The sequence below is a fragment of the Coregonus lavaretus genome (genome assembly GCF_964263955.1).
Source record: "Coregonus lavaretus genome assembly, chromosome: 3".
NCBI classification, from domain to species: domain Eukaryota; kingdom Metazoa; phylum Chordata; class Actinopteri; order Salmoniformes; family Salmonidae; genus Coregonus; species Coregonus lavaretus.
The window spans coordinates 51,172,213-51,194,640 of record NC_139990.1 but is presented as its reverse complement, the minus strand read 5'-3'; the positions used below and the strand labels follow the sequence as shown (position 1 = coordinate 51,194,640).

Sequence of the window (22,428 nt, the reverse complement as noted above, 5' to 3'; positions counted from 1 at the left end):
AGAGAGAGAGAGAGAGAGAGAGAGAGAGAGAGAGAGAGAGGAGGGTGCCTGGACAGAAAAGTGTGCTTGCGAGTGCAATTCGTATCAAACTGAACATATTTTGAGCATTGGTACATCAGAATTGAACCCTTTGCCAAGTAACTATAACCCTTACCCACCTTACAAAAAACCACACCATCATTCTTCTATGTTTACCTTTTTGTCTGAGAGTCCAGAGACAGTGTCTATGTACTCCTCCTGGATCATGAAGGCAGCCAGGTTGGCTGTGTAGGAAGCCAGGAAGATGACAGCGAAGAAGGCCCAGATCAGCACCATGATCTTACTGGTGGTTCCTCTGGGGTTCTCCACCGGGACCGAGTTATTGAACACGATGGCCCACAGCAGCCACACAGACTTTCCTATGGTGAACGTAGAGCCTCCTGCCTCTGGATGGAGAGAGGGTGAGAAGGATAGAGGGAGAGGAGGGGGTGGGGGGAGAGCAGGGTTGGGGCAGAGAAGGAGTTTGGTGGGGTGGGGTATGAGGGAGAGAGAGAGGGAGGACATGAGGGAAAAGGAGGAGGAGAGTGCCTCACTGGAAAGGTATGACTGCATTCAGTCAATAGTCATCTCAATAGAACTTTAAATGAAGGCATGCAGTGTTAAAGGGATACTAGCATGCTAGCAGATACCAATAGACTTCCAGTCATTGCGCTAACGCTAGTTAGCATTGGCTCGTGAAACCCCCTCTAACTTCCTTCATACTGGACACCGAGACATAGAAATAGTATCCACCAGTTAATCTGAATCTGGGGAAGTAGATAAAGGGCCTCATTGGCAAAATCCGAAGTACAGTATCCCTTTAATACACTCAGTAGTGGACAAACCAGTGCTGTAGTTTTGGACTCAACAACAACAGTGTATTCAACCCATTTTACTGTATATAACACTCTAATCAACATTATGGCCAATATTGTTCCACTCAAGATGAACTAAATATCCAAAAGAAAACTGGAATGATTGATCTATGCCTTATGATAAGGTATTGGTACTGACCTTGTATATAGTGTACATTCTTGTGTTTTATTTCTTGTGTGTTTTTATTTGATCTGACCTAGTATTGATCCTATTCTGGATGTTCTATTTCTTTACCTTTGATATGGAACACTGCATTGATGATGAAGAGCTTGAAAGTAAGCATTTCGGTGCACGTGACATATAAACTTTGATTTGATATAAGTAAATAATACCTTGCGGATTCCCTCTCAAGCACTGTCAATAAATATTGAACACCACCGCTTTCAACACTGAGATGTAATCATACACTTAATTTCACCACTCATGGTAAAATCTTCACCAAGATCGAACACTAGAACCCTTATTTTAAACGACAGGAGAAAGGGATGAGAGACAAGAGAGATGAAGGGAATGTGTGAGAGGAGGACAGAGAGGTAAAATATGTACAGCTCAGCAGCCATGCAGTAAAATATGGGAGAGAGAGAGAGAAAGAAAAAAGAGAGAGAAAAAAGAGAGAAAGAGAAATAGAGAGAGAGAGAGAGAGAGAGCAAGAGAGCGAGAGAAAGCGAGAGAGAGAGACCTAAGAGAGAGAAGAGAGAGAAGGAGAAAGAGCGCGGAGGTATCGGACAGAGGCGGGAAGCATACAGAATATGACAGCGGTGCAAACTAGACTGCTGAATAATATATGTCTGCTTCAATATTAAAAATATAGGGCTGCAATGCAACATATGAGAGAAAGTATTGGTTTCCATGCTCTGATACTGTCACGTTCGTTGTGTAAAGGATTGGACCAAGGTGCAGCGTGGTATGCGTACATGTTTAATGTTAATATTAAACACTCTACAAAATAACAAAGCAACTGAACGTGAAGTTCTAAAGGCTATACATCAAACAAGCCAAACACACAGAAACAAGATCCCACATCTAAAGGTAGGCAAAATGGCTACCTAAGTATGATCCCCAATCAGAGACAACGATCGACAGCTGCCTCTGATTGGGAACCACACCCTGCCAACATAGACATAGATAACATAGATCTACACCTAGAATTTCACACCCTGACCAAACCAACTAGAGATCTCTATGTCAGGGCGTAACAGTGTGGGAGAGTAGACGACCGGACCCGGACTGGGCACCGGTGGAGCGGACAGCTCTGGCACTGGAGTGGAGACGCTGACCGGAGCTGAACTGGACCCCGGTGGAGCGGACTGCTCTGGCTCTGGACTAGAGCAGCTGACCGGGGCTGGACTAGGCACCGGTGGAGTGGACTGCTCTGGCATGGGACTGGAGCAGCTAACCGGAGCTGGACTAGGCACCGGTGGAGCGGACTGCTCTGGCATTGGACTGGAGCAGCTAACCGGAGCTGGACTAGGCACCGGTGGAGCGGACTGCTCTGGCACTGGAGTGGAGCAGTTGATCGGAGCTGGAATGGGCACCGGTGGAGCGGACTGCTCTGGCACTGGAGTGGAGCAATTGACCGGAGCTGGAATGGACACCGGTGGAGCGGACTGCTCTGGCACTGGAGTGGAGCAGCTGACCGGAGCTGGACTAGGCACCGGTGGAGCAGACTGCTCTGACCCTGGACTGGACCGTACCGGGCTGGGGCCACACACCACAGGTCTGGTGCGAGGAGCAGGCACGGGCCGTACCGGGCTAGGGACACGCACCACTGGTCTGGTGCGAGGAGCAGGTACGGGGCGCACCGGGCTGGAGACACGCACCACTGGTTTGGTGCGAGGAGCAGGTACGTGCCGTACCGGGCTAGGGACACGCACCACTGGTTTGGTGCGAGAAGCAGGTACGGGGCGCACCGGGCTGGAGACACGCACCACGGGTCTGTGAAGGCGCCCTGGCGGCACAGTGCGCAACGGCGGCGCATAGCCTGGTGCCTGCACGGTCACACGCTCCTCAAAGCGAGTGCGGGGAGTTGGCTCTGCTCTGCAACCTGGCTTCGCCAGCCTCTGCTCTAAGTACTGAGCTCTCTGCTGCTGAAGGGTTAACTCCTCTCTCAGCTCCTCCTGTTGCCTTGCCAACTCCTCTCTCAGTGCATCCACTGACTTCTTCTCCCTGTGAGCCTCCTGTAGCGCCTCCCTCTGAAGGGAGAACTCCTGCTCCCTCTGAGCTAACAGCCCCCGCAATGTGGTGGTCTCCTCTCTCAGACTGCTGAGCTGCAGGTCTTGGAGGGCCTCTACTATAGCGGCCTCCTCCTCCTCTCGAGTCAGCCTTTTCACGGCCTCCTGCTGCTTCGTCGACCACCCGTGTGCCCCCCCCCAAATTTTTTCTTGGGGTTGCCTCTCGGGCCTCCTTCGTCGTTGTGCACTTCGGATTCGCCGTTTATCCTTTCTCGCTGTCTCCCTCTGCTCCCAAGGAAGGCGATCCATACCTGCCTGGATCTCTTCCCAAGTCCAGGATCCCTTACCGTCCAAAATATCCTCCCATGTCCATGTTGTCTGCTCTTCCTGTTCACGCTGCTTGGTCCGTTGGTGGTGGGATCTTCTGTCACGTTCGTTGTGTAAATGATTGGACCAAGGTGCAGCGTGGTATGCGTACATGTTTAATGTTAATATTAAACACTCTACAAAATAACAAAGCAACTGAACGTGAAGTTCTAAAGGCTATACATCAAACAAGCCAAACACACAGAAACAAGATCCCACAACTAAAGGTAGGCAAAATGGCTACCTAAGTATGATCCCCAATCAGAGACAACGATCAACAGCTGCCTCTGATTGGGAACCACACCCTGCCAACATAGACATAGATAACATAGATCTACACCTAGAATTTCACACCCTGACCAAACCAACTAGAGATCTCTATATCAGGGCGTGACAGTACCCCCCCCCAAAGGTGCGGACTCCGGCCGCAAAACTGACTCATTAGGGGAGGGTCCGGGTGGGCATTTAGCCTCGGTGGCGGCTCCAGCTCCGGGCGCGACGTCCACCTTACTGTCCTCTCCTTTTCTGGCTCCCCGTTGCACACCTGGTCCGGTCTGGACCCCGGCGCGATGCTTCCCCTCTCCGTCCTCCCACAATGCACCAAGCCCTGTCTGGACCCTGGTGTGGGAGCCCTTGACCCTGGAGAGGGGCCGACGTCTGGTTCCGGCTCGGCAGTCCTCCCATGATGCAACAAGTCCTGTCTGGACCCTGGTGTGGGACCCCTTGACCCTGGAGAGGGACCGACATCTGGTTCCGGCTCTGCAGTCCTCCCGCGATGCACCAAGTCCTGTCTGGACCCTGGTGTGGGAGAGTAGACGACCGGACCCGGACTGCTCTGGCATGGGACTGGAGCAGCTAACCGGAGCTGGACTAGGCACCGGTGGAGCAGACTGCTCTGGCATTGGACTGGAGCAGCTAACCGGAGCTGGACTGGGCACCGGTGGAGCGGACTACTCTGGCACTGGAGGGGAGCAGCTGACCGGAGCTAGACTAGGCACCGGTGGAGCGGACTGCTCTGGCACTGGAGTGGAGCAGTTGACCGGAGCTGGAATGGGCACCGGTGGAGTGGACTGCTCTGGCACTGGAGTGGAGCAGTCCACTCCACCGGTGCCTAGTCCAGCCCCGGTCAGCTGCTCTAGTCCAGAGCCAGAGCAGTCCGCTCCACAGGGGTCCAGTTCAGCTCCGGTCAGTGTCTCCACTCCAGTGCCAGAGCTGTCCGCTCCACCGGCGCCCTGGCGGCACAGTGCGCAACGCCGGGGCATAGCCTGGTGCCTGCACGGTCACACGCTCCTCAAAGCGAGTGAGGGGAGTTGGCTCTGCTCTGCAACCTTGCTTCGCCAGCCTCTGCTCTAAGTACTGAGCTCTCTGCTGCTGAAGGGTTAACTCCTCTCTCAGCTCCTCCTGTTGCCTGGCCAACTCCTCTCTCAGTGCATCCACTGACTCCTTCTCCCTGTGAGCCTCCTGTAGCGCCTCCCTCTGAAGGGAGAACTCCTGCTCCCTCTGAGCTAACAGCCCCCGCAATGTGGTGGTCTCCTCTCTCAGACTGCTGAGCTGCAGGTCTTGGACCTACTATACTATAGCGGCCTCCTCCTCCTCCACAGTCAGCCTTTTCACGGCCTCCTGCTGCTTCGTCGACCACTCCGTGTGCCCGATCGACAGCTGCCTCTGATTGGGAACCACACCCTGCCAACATAGACATAGATAACATAGATCTACACCTAGAATTTCACACCCTGACCAAACCAACTAGAGATCTCTATGTCAGGGCGTGACAGATACACACACTTTCATACCAATCTATTTTTCTGCAGTGATACTTGATTGACTGACCAACCAACAACAACAACAGCACAAACAAGGCATAGAAATGTCTGTTAGTGATGGAAATGTACATCAGACAAATACTGTGTAGGGAGGGTACTCTGGAATGTTCAGTCACTTGATTCTTAAAGCAACATTTCTCAGTGATCTATGAGACACTGAACATATAGAACAACTGTATGGAATTGTGTATCCATTCAGTCACCTAGGAAACAACATGGCTACCAAACATGGACCTAGCATAGGCTCTTTCTAATGGAACTCCGTCACTTACTCTTTCCGCTGGAAAGACTGCGGTTGTAGCCGACCGGACTGAAGAACTCAAATATGAAGACGGTCACAGCCACCACGGTCAGGCACATGACGAACATCATCACCCACACCGCTGGACTGTAGGGCTCTGAGGGACAGGACAGGACAGGACAGGACAGGAGAGGAGAGGAGAGGAGAGGAGAGGAGAGGAGAGGAGAGGAGAGGAGAGGAGAGGAGAGGAGAGGAGAGGAGAGGAGAGGAGAGGAGAGGAGAGGAGAGGAGAGGAGAGGAGAGGAGAGGAGAGGAGAGGAGAGGAGAGGAGAGGAGAGGAGAGACAGAGAGGAGAGGAGAGACAGAGAGGAGAGACAGAGAGGAGAGGAGAGGAGAGGAGAGGAGAGGAGAGGAGAGGAGAGGAGAGGAGAGGAGAGGAGAGGAGAGGAGAGGAGAGGAGAGGAGAGGAGAGGAGAGGAGAGACAGTCAGTATAAACACAACTTAGAACACATTGTTGATAGAAGCGACTGAGAATCCATCAGAGGCCAAATAAATCTAAGTTACAGAGCTCCGCGAGCAAACAAACCAGCTAGCTAACACAGCATGACTCACTACTCCAGTGTTTTTGTGTCTTCCAGTCCATTCAGTTCACTGTAATTCAATCTAAAAAAGTATTTCACCTGCTGACAGAGTGGAAGTATAAGCTGAGATGACGTGACAAACTGGGAAAGTAACAACGAAGGCAAGTAAAGATTGAACCACAACACTTTTGAATTGGGAGAGGGTAAGCTGATCCTAGATCAGTGCATACATTTACATTTTACATGTTTTCATTTTTGTCATTCAGCAGACTCTCTTATCCAGAGTGACAGTTAGTGCATTCATCTTAAGATACAGCAGCTAGGTGGGACAACCGCATATCACAGTCATGGTAGGTACAATTTTCCTCAATAAAGTAGCTATCAGCAAAGTTAGAGCTAGAAAGGGAGGGGGAGTGTCAAGTGCAAGTGTTGGTTCAGGAATTGTAAAAAATATAATATTTTTTTTGGGGGGGGGGGTCGAGGTAAGGACAGGGATTATTTCATTTCCACCTGGACCGTCAATAGTGTCCAGATGAACTTCAACCTCATCAGTCATCAGTTCCTTCACTCACCCAGGAAGGCAGAGGGTGAGACGGTTCCGTTGCTACGGGAGACCATGACGCTGATGCCTGTCTCCACGAAGGGGACGGAGAAATCCACGACCTCTGACCTCTCCTCGTTGATGGTGAGGGAGCCGATGGCCATGTCCGCTCGCTGTCCCACCACCTGATGGACGGGAGGAGAAACTACAGTCAGGGAGATAGAGGGGTACACTGGCCTTATAACACAGTATTATAGGAGAAACTACAGTCAGAGAGATAGAGGGGTACACTGGCCTTATAACACAGTATTATAGGATAAACTACAGTCAGAGAGATAGAGGAGTACACTGGCCTTATAACACAATATTATAGGAGAAACTACAGTCAGAGAGATAGAAGGGTACACTGGCGTTATAACACAGTATTATAGGAGAAACTACAGTCAGAGAGATAGAGGGGTACACTGGCCTTATAACACAGTATTATAGGAGAAACTACAGTCAGAGAGATAGAGGGGTACACTGGCCTTATAACACTGTATTATAGGAGAAACTACAGTCAGAGAGATAGAGGTGTCACGCGACGTGTATGCGGTCAGCGAAGTCAAACGCAGGACACAGAGCGGCTGGCAACGTACTTTTACTGAACACAGTAAATATAGTGCAAAAACAACAAACCTCCAAACAGGGAGGAAAACACAATAACCCGTACACCAAAGCAACTGCCGGAATGACAAAGAACAATCACACACAATAACCAATGAGAGACAGGGGGTAATATAGGGAATACAATACAACATAATAGGAAACAGGTGTAAACAATAAAGAACAAACAAGACAAACACCGAAACATCGATCGGCAGTAGCTAGTACTCCGGGGACGACGAACGCCGAAGCCTGCCCGAGCAAGGAGGAGGAGCAGCCTCGGCTGAATCCGTGACAGTACCCCCCCCCTTGACGCGCGGCTCCAGCCGTGCGCCGACCCCGGCCTCGGGGACGGCCAGGAGGACGCGGAGCAGGGCGAGTCGGATGACTCCGGTGGAAATCCCTCAACAGGGAGGGATCTAGGATGTCCCTCCTAGGGACCCAGCACCGTTCCCCCGGACCGTACCCCTCCCACTCCACGAGATACTGCAGACCCCCCATCCGACGCCTCGAATCCAAGATGGACCGGACTGAGTACGCCGGAGCCCCCTCGATGTCTAGTGGGGGTGGAGGAGCCTCTCGTACCTCATTCTCCTGGAGTGGACCAGCTACCACCGGCCTGAGGAGAGACACATGGAACGAGGGGTTAATGCGGTAATTAATGGGCAGTTGTAACCTATAACATACCTCGTTCAATCTCCTCAGGACTTTAAATGACCCCACAAACCGCCGACCCAGCTTCCGGCAGGGCAGGCGAAGGGGCAGATTTCGGGTCGAGAGCCAGACCCGATCTCCCGGTGCATACACCGGAGCCTCACTGCGGTGGTGATCGGCGCCTGCCTTTTTCCGCCTGATGGCCCGCTGCAGATGGACATGCGCAGCGTTCCATGTTTCTTCCGAGCGCCGAAACCACTCATCCACCGCAGGGGCTTCGATCTGGCTCTGATGCCAGGGTGCCAGGACCGGCTGATAACCCAGCACACACTGAAAAGGCGGAAGATTAGTAGAGGAGTGGCGGAGTGAGTTTTGGGCTATCTCTGCCCAGGGGATATACCCCGACCACTCCTCCTGCCGGTCCTGGCAATAGGACCTCAGAAACCTACCCACATCCTGGTTTACTCTCTCCACCTGCCCATTACTCTCAGGGTGAAAACCTGAGGTAAGGTTAATCAAGACCCCCAGACGTTCCATAAACGCCCTCCAGATTCTAGAGGTGAACTGGGGACCCCGATCAGACACTATATCCTCAGGCACCCCGTAGTGCCGGAAGACGTGAGTAAACAGGGCGTCGGCAGTTTGTAGGGCTGTAGGGAGACCTGGCATAGGAATGAAACAGCTGGCCTTAGAAAACCGATCCACAACGACCAAGATCGTAGTGTTCCCCTGGGAGGGGGGAAGGTCCATGACAAAATCCACCGATAGGTGAGACCACGGCCGTTGTGGAACGGGTAGGGGTTGTAACTTCCCTCTGGGCAGGTGTCTAGGCGCCTTACACTGGGCGCACACCGAGCAGGAGGAAACGTAAACCCTCACGTCCCTAGCTAAAGTGGGCCACCAGTACTTCCCACTAAGGCAGTGCACTGTCCGACCAATACCAGGATGACCAGAGGAGGGTGACGTGTGAGCCCAATATATCAGTCGATCACGAACCTCGAGCGGCACGTACTTCCGTCCCTCTGGACACTGTGGGGGAGTAGGGTCGGCACGTAACGCCCGCTCGATGTCCGCATCGACCTCCCACACCACCGGTGCCACCAGACAAGACTCCGGAAGTATGGGAGTGGGCTCAATGGACCTCTCCTCTGTGTCATATCGTCGGGACAGGGCGTCTGCCTTAGCGTTCTGTGACCCTGGTCTATAGGTGAGCTTAAATACAAATCGGGTAAGAAATATGGCCCACCTAGCCTGGCGAGGGTTCAGTCTCCTCGCTGCCCGGATGTACTCCAGGTTACGATGGTCAGTCAGAATGAGAAAATGGTGTTTAGCCCCCTCAAGCCAATGCCTCCACACCTTCAGGGCTTGAACCACCGCTAGCTGCTCCCTGTCCCCCACGTCATTTGCGCTCCGCCGGACTGAGCTTCTTAGAATAGAAAGCACAGGGGCAGAGTTTTGGTGGCGTACCCAAGCGCTGAGACAGTATAGCACCGATCCCCGCCTCGGACGCATCCACCTCAACTTGGAACGCCAAAGAGGGATCCGGATGTGCCAGCACCGGAGCCGAGGTGAACAGGTCCTTCAGTCTAAACGCCCTGTCCGCCTCAGCCGACCACTGCAGACGCACCGGGCCCCCCTTTAGCAGGGAGGTGATGGGAACTGCTACCTGTCCAAAGCCCCGGATAAACCTCCGGTAGTAATTGGCAAAACCCAAGAACCGCTGCACCTCCTTCACCGTGGTGGGAGTCGGCCAATTACGCACGGCTGAAACGCGGTCAATCTCCATCTCCACCCCTGACGCGGACAACCGATGTCCCAGGAAGGAGATGGACTCCTGGAAAAACAGACATTTCTCCGCCTTCGCATACAGGTCATGCTCCAACAGTCTACCAAGCACCCGATGCACCAGGGACACATGCTCGGCTCGTGTAGCGGAGTATATTAGAATGTCATCAATATACACCACTACACCCTGTCCATGCAAATCCCGGAAAATCTCGTCCACAAACGATTGGAAGACTGAAGGAGCATTCATTAAACCGTATGGCATGACGAGGTACTCATAGTGACCCGAGGTGGTACTGAATGCTGTCTTCCACTCATCTCCCTCCCTAATGCGCACCAGGTTGTACGCGCTCCTGAGATCCAATTTTGTGAAGAATCGCGCCCCGTGTAATGACTCCGTCATACTAGCAATCAGAGGGAGAGGATAGCTGTATTTGATTGTAATCTGAGTGAGACCACGGTAATCAATACACGGGCATAAACCCCCATCCTTCTTCTTCACAAAAAAGAAACTCGAGGACGCAGGGGAAGTGGACGATCGTATGTATCCCTGTCTTAGAGATTCGGTGACATATGTCTCCATAGCTGCCGTCTCCTCCTGAGACAGAGGATACACATGACTACGAGGAAGCGCAGCGCCTACCTGGAGGTCTATCGCACAATCCCCCTGTCGATGAGGTGGTAATTGAGTCGCCTTCTTTTTACAGAAGGCGAGTGCCAAATCGGCATACTCAGGAGGAATGTGCATGGTGGGAACTTGGTTCGGGCTTTCCACCGTCGTTGCCCCTACGGAAACACCTACACACCGCCCGACCATCCCTTGAGAGCCCTCTGTTGCCATGAAATGTTGGGGTCATGAGATGTTAACCAGGGAAGCCCCAACACCACGGGAAACGCAGGAGAATCAATCAAATATAACCGTATAATCTCCTCATGGCCCTCCTGCGTCTTCATCTTAAGTGGCGCTGTGACCTCCCTAATCAATCCCGACCCCAAAGGGCAGCTATCTAGGGCATGGATGGGGAAGGGCACATCAACTGGTACAATAGGAATCCCTAACTTATACGTGAACCGGCGATCGATAAAATTCCCAGCTGCGCCTGAATCTACTAGCACCTTATGCTGGGAGTGAGGAGAAACCTCGGGAAACACAACTTTAATACACATATGCGCAACAGAGAGCTCTGGGTGAGTTGGGTGCTTACTCACCTGGAATGACTCATCAGTGCGCTGCCTACTGCCTCGATTCCTAGGAGACCCTCCCCAGCACCGAAACCGCAGTGTGTCCTCTGCGGCCACAGTTGGTGCAGGGGACGGCCTCTCTTCTGGTCTCTCTCCTGGTCTCCCTAGCACCAGCACCCCCGAGCTCCATAGGGCTCGGCTCGGAAGTGCTGGGGGATGGAATGGACGGCCCCGACTCCGGACGTCCGCGGGTAGCCAACAGGGTATCTAGGCGAATCGACATGTCCACCAGCTGATCGAAGCTTAGGTTGGTGTCCCTGCAGGCTAATTCCCGACGCACGTCCTCCCTCAGGCTACACCTGTAGTGGTCGATGAGGGCCCTCTCATTCCATCCCGCGTTGGCAGCCAGAGTCCGGAAGTCCAGTGCGAACTCCTGCGCGCTCCTCTTCCCCTGTCTGAGGTGGAACAGACGCTCACCCGCCGCCTTCCCCTCGGGGGGATGATCGAACACCGCCCTGAAGCAGCGGGTGAACTCCGCATAGTTGACTGTAGCGGCGTCTATTCCCCCCCACTCGGCGTTGGCCCACTCCAGCGCCTTGCCGGACAGACAGGAGATGAGGGCGGACACGCTCTCGTATCCCGAGGGCACCGGGTGGATGGTTGCCAGGTAGAGTTCCACTTGGAGCAGGAAATTCCTGACACCCGGCCGCTGTGCCATCATAAGCCCTCAGGAGCGAGAGCCGAATCCCACTGGACCCCGGAGGTGAAGCGATGGGTATAGCTGATGGTGGTGGTATCGTCGGAGGAGGTGTGGGCAAACCTCCTCTTTCCCATCGCTCCATGGTGTTCACCACCCGTTCCATGGCACCGCCGCTCCTGCTGACTCCATGTCTAGGTGTGTGATTCTGTCACGCGACGTGTATGCGGTCAGCGAAGTCAAACGCAGGACACAGAGCGGCTGGCAACGTACTTTTACTGAACACAGTAAATATAGTGCAAAAACAACAAACCTCCAAACAGGGAGGAAAACACAATAACCCGTACACCAAAGCAACTGCCAGAATGACAAAGAACAATCACACACAATAACCAATGAGAGACAGGGGGTAATATAGGGAATACAATACAACATAATAGGAAACAGGTGTAAACAATAAAGACCAAACAAGACAAACACCGAAACATCGATCGGCAGTAGCTAGTACTCCGGGGACGACGAACGCCGAAGCCTGCCCGAGCAAGGAGGAGGAGCAGCCTCGGCTGAATCCGTGACAAGAGGAGTACACTGGCCTTATAACACAGTATTATAGGAGAAACTACAGTCAGAGAGATAGAGGAGTACACTGGCGTTATAACACAGTATTATAGGAGAAACTACAGTCAGAGAGATAGAGGAGTACACTGGCCTTATAACACAGTATTATAGGAGAAACTACAGTCAGAGAGATAGAGGGGTACACTGGCCTTATAACACAGTATTATAGGAGAAACTACAGTCAGAGAGATAGAGGAGTACACTGGCCTTATAACACAGTATTATAGGAGAAACTACAGTCAGAGAGATAGAGGGGTACACTGGCCTTATAACACAGTATTATAGGAGAAACTACAGTCAGAGAGATAGAGGGGTACACTGGCCTTTAACACATAATTATAGGAGAAACTACAGTCAGAGAGATAGAGGAGTACACTGGCCTTATAACACAGTATTATAGGAGAAACTACAGTCAGAGAGATAGAGGGGTACACTGGCCTTATAACACAGTATTATAGGAGAAACTACAGTCAGAGAGATAGAAGAGTACACTGGCCTTATAACACATTATTATAGGAGAAACTACAGTCAGAGAGATAGAGGGGTACACTGGCCTTATAACACAGTATTATAGGATAAACTACAGTCAGAGAGATAGAGGAGTACACTGGCCTTATAACACAATATTATAGGAGAAACTACAGTCAGAGAGATAGAGGGGTACACTGGCCTTATAACACAGTATTATAGGATAAACTACAGTCAGAGAGATAGAGGAGTACACTGGCGTTATAACACAGTATTATAGGAGAAACTACAGTCAGAGAGATAGAGGGGTACACTGACCTTATAACACAGTATTATAGGAGAAACTACAGTCAGAGAGATAGAGGGGTACACTGGCCTTATAACACAGTATTATAGGAGAAACTACAGTCAGAGAGATAGAGTGGTACACTGGCCTTATAACACAGTATTATAGGAGAAACTACAGTCAGAGAGATAGAGGGGTACACTGGCCTTATAACACACTATTATAACACAGGTCTAAAAACAACCCCTATCCTCCTTCGCCTCGTCCCTACACCTATAACAGGGTTCCCGAACTGGCGGCCCGCGGCCCGAATTTGGCCCAAGGGTGGTTTTATTTGGCCCCCCAAGTTTTCTGAGCAAAGAAAATATAATTTCAACCAAAAAAATATTGGTGGGGAATTTTCATTGTAGGACATAAAAGACTGTAAAAACACCAGGCAATCAGCTCCAAGTGATTTCAATTTAAGAAATCTGTTCCCAAGTATTCCCACGCTTAATAGAGAGACATGATCGTATACATTTGTAAGCAAGGTGTGAAATGATTATGTTTTAGTCAAAAATTATATCTGTTTGGGCTTCTTGCGGTCAATTTGCAGTCTACAAATTATTTGTAATTGTATTCCGGCCCCCCGACCATCCGCTCAAGAACAAATCGTCCCGTGGCTGAATCTAGTTGATGATCCCTGCCCTATAACCTGTCTGACCCTAGATATGGGTTAGCACCTTATGTAGTCTGCTGAATGGGCTACAACACAGTGTGAACACCATCCACGTGTCTCCTCCTATACATCTCTTCATCACACAAAGTGAGTTAGCCCCCATCTAAATTGAAAACTGCTGTGTCGGCTGATTGAATAAGTGAAATGTTAATCTGCATTAGACATGGCACATCCTCATTTCAGAGTAAATCAGCAGAAAAAGGGGAGTGAGCAGCAACACAACACACACTCCCCTCTGTCAAGTCTCTGGATTAGCGGCAGGCTTTGGAACATCTGATCAAAAGACCAGAATTAGCCTGAGAAAATAAAACGCACTTATCCGTTTGCATGTGAATGTAGGTGGATAGCACCATTGGCCCTGGTTCAAGCCATAAAGATGACAGATAAAGAGGAAGTAGAGCAGGGAGTGAGATTGTTTCTGCTCCCATGACAACCAGGCTGTACCAGCGTTCCCCGTGGGACCTGAGGAGGCGCAGCGGGACACTTCCCCCAAACACCCCCCCCCCCCCCCCCCCCCCCCCCCCCCCCCCCCCCATCCCGCTCGCTCACAGTGTTTGTGTGTGTCTGTGAGTGTCGGTGTGTGTCGGTGTGTGTGTGTGTGTGTGTGTGTGTGTGATTTTGTTCACGTATGTGTGTGTGTGCAGGACACTTTCCCGAAACAACAGCCCCCTGTTTATCTCTCAGAAAAAGAGCTGTAATACCCAGGGGGTGTCTGTGACTGTGTCAGTGTGTGTCAGTGTGTGTCAGTGTGTGACCGTGTGTGTCAGTGTGTGTCAGTGTGTGTCAGTGTGTGTCAGTGTGTGTCCGTGTGTGTCAGTGTGTGTCAGTGTGTGTCAGTGTGTGTCAGTGTGTGACCGTGTGTGACCGTGTGTGTCAGTGTGTGTCAGTGTGTGTCAGTGTGTGTCAGTGTGTGTCAGTGTGTGACCGTGTGTGTCAGTGTGTGTTCATGTGTGTGTTCATGTGTGTGTTCATGTGTGCACATGCTTGTCAATGTTGCATACGTGCTTCTGTGTGAGAGAGAGTAAGTGCCTTTGGATAAGAGCGTCTGCTAAATGACTAAAATGGAAATGTATGTAAGTGTGCGTAAGTGCGTGCCTGTGTGTATGTATGTGTGTGTGTGTCTGTGTGTATGTGTGTGTGTGTGTGTGTGTGTGTGTGTGTGTATGTGTATGGGTGTGTGTGTGTGTGTGTGTGTGTATGGGTGTGTGTGTGTGTGTGTGTGTGTGTATGTGTGTGTGTGTGTGTGTGTGTGTGTGTGTGTGTGTGTGTGTGTGTGTGTGTGTGTGTGTGTGTGTGTGTGTAATAAACGATGTCTGTCTGTGAGTGCTGGCTGTGGTTAAGGTCCCATAACTCTGTCTGTGATTGATGTGACACCCAGCGTTTAACTGGTTTCCCCGGAGGCAGCAGCACAGGCCAGGGAACGCTTGAACATACACAGCCAACACACAGCCAACGAAACACACACACACACACAGAGCAACAGACACACATACACATGCACACACACACACACACACACACACACACTAAGCTACAGCAACCTACACAAACACACTGAGGAACAACACAAACACATGCTCAGAGCTACACACACGTACATTCTCATGCAGAGCTATAGTCGCACAACAGCGAAACACTAAGAAACAGCAAGCCTGACCTTCCAACCAGGAAGAAAAACCACCTTACGAGGTCCTTAACTGCCATACATCATGACCTCTGAACGGGAGGGCCCCCGTCATGTGACCTCACTCTAATCCATCAATCATCAGTCATCCAATCAATCAAATGTTATTCGTACAGCAGGCCTTTTAAATGGAGACTCCCCCTAATGTAATGGCAGCAGGCAGTGTGCCAAGTCTCAGTGCTCCTCTCCTCTCTGGCAACAGCTGCTGTGGAAAGTAGCGTTGACCTTTTTCCAACAACCATTATGGTCAAGAAGAACAACGTACTGTAGCCTACCAATGTCTAATCAATCAGTCACGTTTTACAGACCTCTCCAATCATGCCGTTCCACACCCCGTCAATCTTCTTCCCGTGCTTCCCATTGGTCACCAGGTAGAGGTCGTAGGTGAAACCCACGATCTTGGCCAATCGCTTGAGGATGTCGATGCAGAAACCCTTACAGCACTGTTTCTTTGGGGGATCCTGGACAGGAATACTGGAGGAGGAAGGAAGAGGGAGACGAGGTGGAGGAGAGGATAGAGAGAGAGAGAGAGAGAGCGAGAGAGAGAGAGAGAGAGAGAGAGAGAGAGAGAGAGAGAGAGAGTGAGCAAGAGAGAGAGAGAACGTGAGAGAGAGCATGAGAGAGAGAAAGAAATAGAGATAGATAGCGAGAGAGAGAGAGAGAGAGAGAGAGAGAGAGAGAGAGAGAGAGAGAGAGAGAGAGAGAGAGCGTGAGAGAGGGAGAGAGAGAGAGGGAGAGAGAATATATAACATTTAAAATATGTTGTTTGATTTAAGACAAAGAATGTCTCTCTTCTTCTTTTTCTTACACTGGCTAAGACCCTCCCCCTCAGTCAGGGCAACACTCCATACAGGAAATCACAGTTATGGATTATGCCTTTAAGTGAGAGTCAAATAGTGCTGCCACATGATAATTGTTCTCATCCCTCCTAGAGGTGGTGAACCGTGAGGCGTGGACCTCTATTGCAGCTATATTGTGTTCGTGTCCAATTTAACCCCCATACAGTATATCTTCAATTTAATCACATATAACCCCATATACCATCTGGGCTCACACTCAACACTACATTGTCGATTAGGATGAGAGGTTATGTGGAGAGTGGAGGGTTAATACGTTATTTGTTTGAGTTCAATACACCATGGAAGTGAATATGTAATATGTTGACACCACGTGATCATTACACTGGAGACACTTGATATTACGAAGGTCGATCTCTGAAAAACGACAGTTCCATTTTGCTGATGTGTTTGTCTCCAGGGGCGTCTGGTTGCTACTGTATGTGTGTCACTAGGGAATTACCCGTATTTTACTGTGTCCTCCAAGACCCTGGACAGTCCCCTGATGAAGTGTAAGGAATTAATTTTATTGTGTATTGGACAGGAACATAATTGTCTAATTTGACCCTTCACCCCTGCCCTCTGACCTGGCGTTGAGGGGTCGTCGGCAGGGTACAGAGTCTCTGATGCAGGTGTTGGAGGCGGCGTCAGCCAGCTCCACGATGACAAACGGACGTTCCTCCAGAGTGACCACGCGCAGGTGCTGGGCGCCATCGGGGGGTTGGAGGAACGGACCATAACGCGACCACGCTGGGTAAACCAAATCCAACTTACCGTTCTCCCACATCCCTACCTGGGGAAAGAGAAGGGAGCGGGTTAGAGAGGACACACACACACACCTTTCTCTTATCAACCAACCCCGGGAAGGAGAAGGGAGTGGGTTACACACACACACACCCTCACACACACACACACACAGTGTGCCATCCAGTGTATTGTATTGTACTGTATGTGAACCAGTGAGTAGAGAAAGAACAGGTCTGACAGCATTTCGACCACACTTAGACCACAGGTCCTCCACCAGCGTTCAATCACATCCCCTTCAGAAGAAACAGTCAACAGACAGTACCTCCAGACAGGAAGAGAACATTCAGACCCAGGATTCTCTCAACCACACACACACACACACACACACACTTAAACACACACACACACACACAGCAGCCAAACCAGGGGTATTGAGATAGCAGTAATCCACACATTGCCAAAAATAGTTATTCCAATTGAAGCAACGAGAGACACATAAAGACGATCTCACACTAGAACTGAACAACTGTATTCCCTACAAACTGAGGACTTTCCATAGGTCTAAAGCCTTGGTCTTGTCACTATTGAGTGCAGTGATCTGGAAAAGGAGTACTGTAGCGTGTGACTGAATACAGTGTACCATATAAGGTAAGCTGATGTTCTGACTGAATAACTTTAACTACATAAACCAGCCACTAGATCAGCTGCACAACACATATACACTACCATTCAAAAGTTTGGGGTCACTTAGAAATGTCCTTGTTTTCGAAAGAAAAGCAATTTTTTTGTCCATTAAAATAACATCAAATTGATCAGAAATACAGTGTAGACATTGTTAATGTTGTAAATGGCTACTGTAGCTGGAAACGGGTGTTTTTTTATGGAATATCTACATAGGCGTACAGAGCCCCATTATCAGCAACCATCAATCCTGTGTTCCAATGGCACGTTGTGTTTGCTAATCCAAGTTGATCATTTTAAAAGGCTAATTGTCACGATCGTTATGAGAAGCGGACCAAGGCGCAGCGGGATAGGCGTACATACTTTATTGAAGTGTACACAACACAAACAAAAACAACAAAACGATACGCGAAGTCCTAGGTCATAACACAAACCAAACGGAACAAGATCCCACAAAACTAAAATGCCAAAAGGCTGCCTAAGTATGGTCCCCAATCAGAGACAACGAGCTACAGCTATCTCTGATTGGGAACCACCCTGGCCAACATAGAAATAAACGATCTAGAACAAAACCCATAGAAAACTAAACATAACAAGTCCACACCCTGGCTCAACATTTAAGAGTCCCCAGAGCCAGGGCGTGACAGTACCCCCCCCCCAAAGGCGCGGACAGCGACCGCGCCAACCAAACACAACAGGGGAGGGGCCAGGTGGGCATTCCGCCTCGGAGGCGGATCCGGCTCCGGGCGTGACCACCACTCTCCCTCTACCCCCCCGTAGCATCCCTGGTCTGGTCTGGCCCCGCTGGCCGGAGCTGGACTGGACACCAGTGTAGCGGATTGCTCTGGCTCCGGAGTGGAGCAGCTGACCGGTGCCGGACCAGGCACCGGTGGAACAGGCACGGACCGTGCCGGACTGACGACGCGCACCACTGGCTTGGTGCGGGGAGCAGGAACGGGCCGGACCGGGCTGGCGACGCGCACCACTGGCTTGGTGCGGGGAGCAGGAACGGGCCGGACCGGGCTGACGACGCGCACCACTGGCTTGGTGCGGGGAGCAGGAACGGGCCGGACCGGGCTGGCGACGCGCACCACTGGCTTGGTGCGGGGAGCAGGAACGGGCCGGACCGGGCTGACGACGCGCACCACTGGCTTGGTGCGGGGAGCAGGAACGGGCCGGACCGGGCTGGCGACGCGCACCACTGGCTTGGTGCGGGGAGCAGGAACGGGCCGGACCGGGCTGACGACGCGCACCACTGGCTTGGTGCGGGGAGCAGGAACAGGCCGGACCGGGCTGGCGACGCGCACCACAGGCTTGGTGCGAGGGACAGGAACAGGCCGGACCGGGCTGGCGACGCGCACCACTGGCTTGGTGCGGGGAGCAGGAACAGGCCGGGCTGGACTGGGAACACGCACCATAGGCTTGGTGCGGGGAGCAGGAACAGGCCGGACCGGGCTGACGACGCGCACCACAGGCTTGGTGCGAGGGACAGGAACAGGCCGGACCGGGCTGGCAACGCGCACCACAGGCTTGGTGCGAGGGACAGGAACAGGCCGGGCTGGACTGTGGAGACGGACTGGAGGTCTGGAGCGGAGAGCTGACACAACCCGTCTGGCTGAATGCCTATTTCCACACACTCTGTGTGAGGCATCAGCACAGGACGTACAGGGCTGTGCACTCGTACTGGCACTACAGCACGTGGCACTGGCGCAGGATATCCGGGACCAAGGAGGGGTACTGGAGGCCACGAGCATTGAGCCGGCACACTCCGTCCTGGCTGCATGCCCACCTTAGCACGACACGTGCGTGGTGCTAGCACAGGACGTACAGGACTGTGCCGGAACACTCGCAGCACAGTACGTGGCTCCGCATACCACGGAACCTGCCCAGTCTCACGCTACCTAGCCTGTGTACGGGGAGTTGGCTCTGCTCTACCTCTAGGCTCCGCCAACCACCCTTCCAGCCCCCCAAACCTGGTGGCCTCCTCTCCTAGATTGCCGATGCGGCCTGTAGCTGCCTCCAGCAGCCCCGTCGTCCACGGCGTGTGCCCCCCAAAAAATTTACTTGGGGTTGCCTCTCGCGTGTCCGTCGTCGGCACGGTTGGCGCCGTTTCTCCTCTCCTGCCTGGGCCTTTACTTCTGCCCATGGCCCTCTGCCCGCGAATATGTCCTCCCAAGACCACCATTCGCCCACCTGGGACATCTCCAACCTCTCCTGTTTGGCACGCTGCTTGGTCCTCTCTTGGTGGGATCTTCTGTCACGATCGTTATGAGAAGCGGACCAAGGCGCAGCGTGATAGGCGTACATACTTTATTGAAGTGTACACAACACGAACAAAAACAACAAAACGATACGCAAAGTCCTAGGTCATAACACAAACCAAACGGAAAAAGATCCCACAAAACTAAAATGCCAAAAGGCTGCCTAAGTATGGTCCCCAATCAGAGACAACGAGCTACAGCTGTCTCTGATTGGGAACCACCCTGGCCAACATAGAAATAAACGATCTAGAACAAAACCCATAGAAAACTAAACATAACAAGTCCACACCCTGGCTCAACATTTAAGAGTCCCCAGAGCCAGGGCGTGACACTAATTGATCATTAGAAAACCCTTTTGCAATTATGTTAGCACAGCTGAAAACTGTGGTGCTGATTAAAGAAGCAATAAAACGGGCCTTCTTGAGACTAGTTGAGTATCTGGAGTATCAGAAATTGTGGGTTCGATTACAGGCTCAAAATGGCCAGAAACAAATAACTTTCTTCTGAAACTCTTCAGTCTATTCTTGTTCTGAGAAATTAAGGCTATTCCATGCGAGAAATTGCCAAGAAACTGAAGATCTCGTACAACGCTGTGTACTACTCCCTTCACAGGACAGCGCAAACTGGCTCTAACCAGAATATAAAGAGGAGTGGGAGGCCCCGGTGCACAAGTGAGCAAGAGGACAAATACATTAGAGTGTCTAGTTTGAGAAAAAAGCGCCTCACAGGTCCTCAACTGGCAGCTTCATTAAATAGTACCCACAAAACACTAGTCTCAACGTCAACAGTGAAGAGGCGACTCCGGGATGCTGACCTTCTAGGCAGAGTTGCAAAGAAAAAGCCATATCTCAGTCTGCCCATCATAATATTTTCTTTTTATTGGGCAGTCTGAGATATGGCTTTTTCTTTGCAACTCTGCCTAGAAGGTCAGCATCCCGGAGTCGCCTCTTCACTGTTGACATTGAGACTGGTGTTTTGCGGGTACCGAGTGGCGCAGCGGTCTAAGGCATAGGGCGTCGTCCGGGTTTGGCCGGTGTAGGCCGTCATTGTAAATAAGAATTTGTTCTTAACTGACTTGCCTAGTTAAATAAAGGTTAAATAAAAAATAAAAAATAAATAAAAAATTTATGAAGCTGCCAGTTGAGGACCTGTGAGGCGCCTTTTTCTCAAACTAGACACTCTAATATATTTGTCCTCTTGCTCAGTTGTGCACCGGGGCCTCCCACTCCTCTTTCTATTCTGGTTAGAGCCAGTTTACGCTGTTCTGTGAAGGGAGTAGTACACAGCGTTGTACGAGATCTTCAGTTTCTTGGCAATTTCTCGCATGGAATAGCCTTCATTTCTCAGAACAAGAATAGACTGAAGAGTTTCAGAAGAAAGTTATTTGTTTCTGGTCATTTTGAGCCTGTAATCGAACCCACAATTTCTGATGCTCCAGATACTCAACTAGTCTCAAGAAGGCCCGTTTTATTTCTTCTTTAATCAGCACAACAGTTTTCAGCTGTGCTAACATAATTGCGAAAGGGTTTTCTAATGATCAATTAGCCTTTTAAAATGATCAACTTGGATTAGCAAACACAACGTGCCATTGGAACACAGGACTGATGGTTGCTGATAATGTGCCTCTGTACGCCTATGTACAGTGGGGAAAAAAAGTATTTAGTCAGCCACCAATTGTGCAAGTTCTCCCACTTAAAAATATGAGAGAGGCCTGTAATTTTCATCATATGTACACGTCAACTATGACAGAGAAAATGAGAAAAAAAATCCAGAAAATCACATTGTAGGATTTTTTATGAATTTATTTGCAAATTATGGTGGAAAATAAGTATTTGGTCAATAACAAAAGTTTCTCAATACTTTGTTATATACCCTTTGTTATCAATGACACAGGTCAAACGTTTTCTGTAAGTCTTCACAAGGTTTTCACACACTGTTGCTGGTATTTTGGCCCATTCCTCCATGCAGATCTCCTCTAGAGCAGTGATGTTTTGGGGCTGTCGCTGGGCAATACGGACTTTCAACTCCCGCCAAAGATTTTCTATGGGGTTGAGATCTGGAGACTGGCTAGGCCACTCCAGGACCTTGAAATGCTTCTTACGAAGCCACTCCTTCGTTGCCCGGGCGGTGTGTTTGGGATCATTGTCATGCTGAAAGACCCAGCCAAGTTTCATCTTCAATGCCCTTGCTGATGGAAGGAGGTTTTCACTCAAAATCTCACGATACATGGCCCCATTCATTCTTTCCTTTACACGGATCAGTCGTCCTGGTCCCTTTGCAGAAAAACAGCCCCAAAGCATGATGTTTCCACCCCCATGCTTCACAGTAGGTATGGTGTTCTTTGGATGCAACTCAGCATTCTTTGTCCTCCAAACACGACGAGTTGAGTTTTTACCAAAAAGTTATATTTTGGTTTCATCTGACATTCTCCCAATCCTCTTCTGGATCATCCAAATGCACTCTAGCAAACTTCAGATGGGTCTGGACATGTACTGGCTTAAGCAGGGGGACACGTCTGGCACTGCAGGATTTGAGTCCCTGGCAGCGT

The 22,428-nt window shown here is 50.8% G+C and overlaps 1 protein-coding gene across 1 annotated transcript in view; it reads right to left on the bottom strand.

The window, feature by feature from the left end:
• LOC311112859 (uncharacterized protein) overlaps positions 1 to 22,428 on the bottom strand; it is a gene marked incomplete at its 3' end in the record, with an annotated part of 65,388 nt that overhangs the window by 20,467 nt on the left and 22,493 nt on the right. Inside the window, 6 exon segments of the mRNA XM_084155995.1 lie at positions 196 to 425; positions 5,527 to 5,652; positions 6,650 to 6,803; positions 15,664 to 15,816; positions 16,765 to 16,774; positions 16,776 to 16,984. Coding sequence (XP_084012121.1) covers positions 196 to 425; positions 5,527 to 5,652; positions 6,650 to 6,803; positions 15,664 to 15,816; positions 16,765 to 16,774; positions 16,776 to 16,984 — 882 coding nt within the window.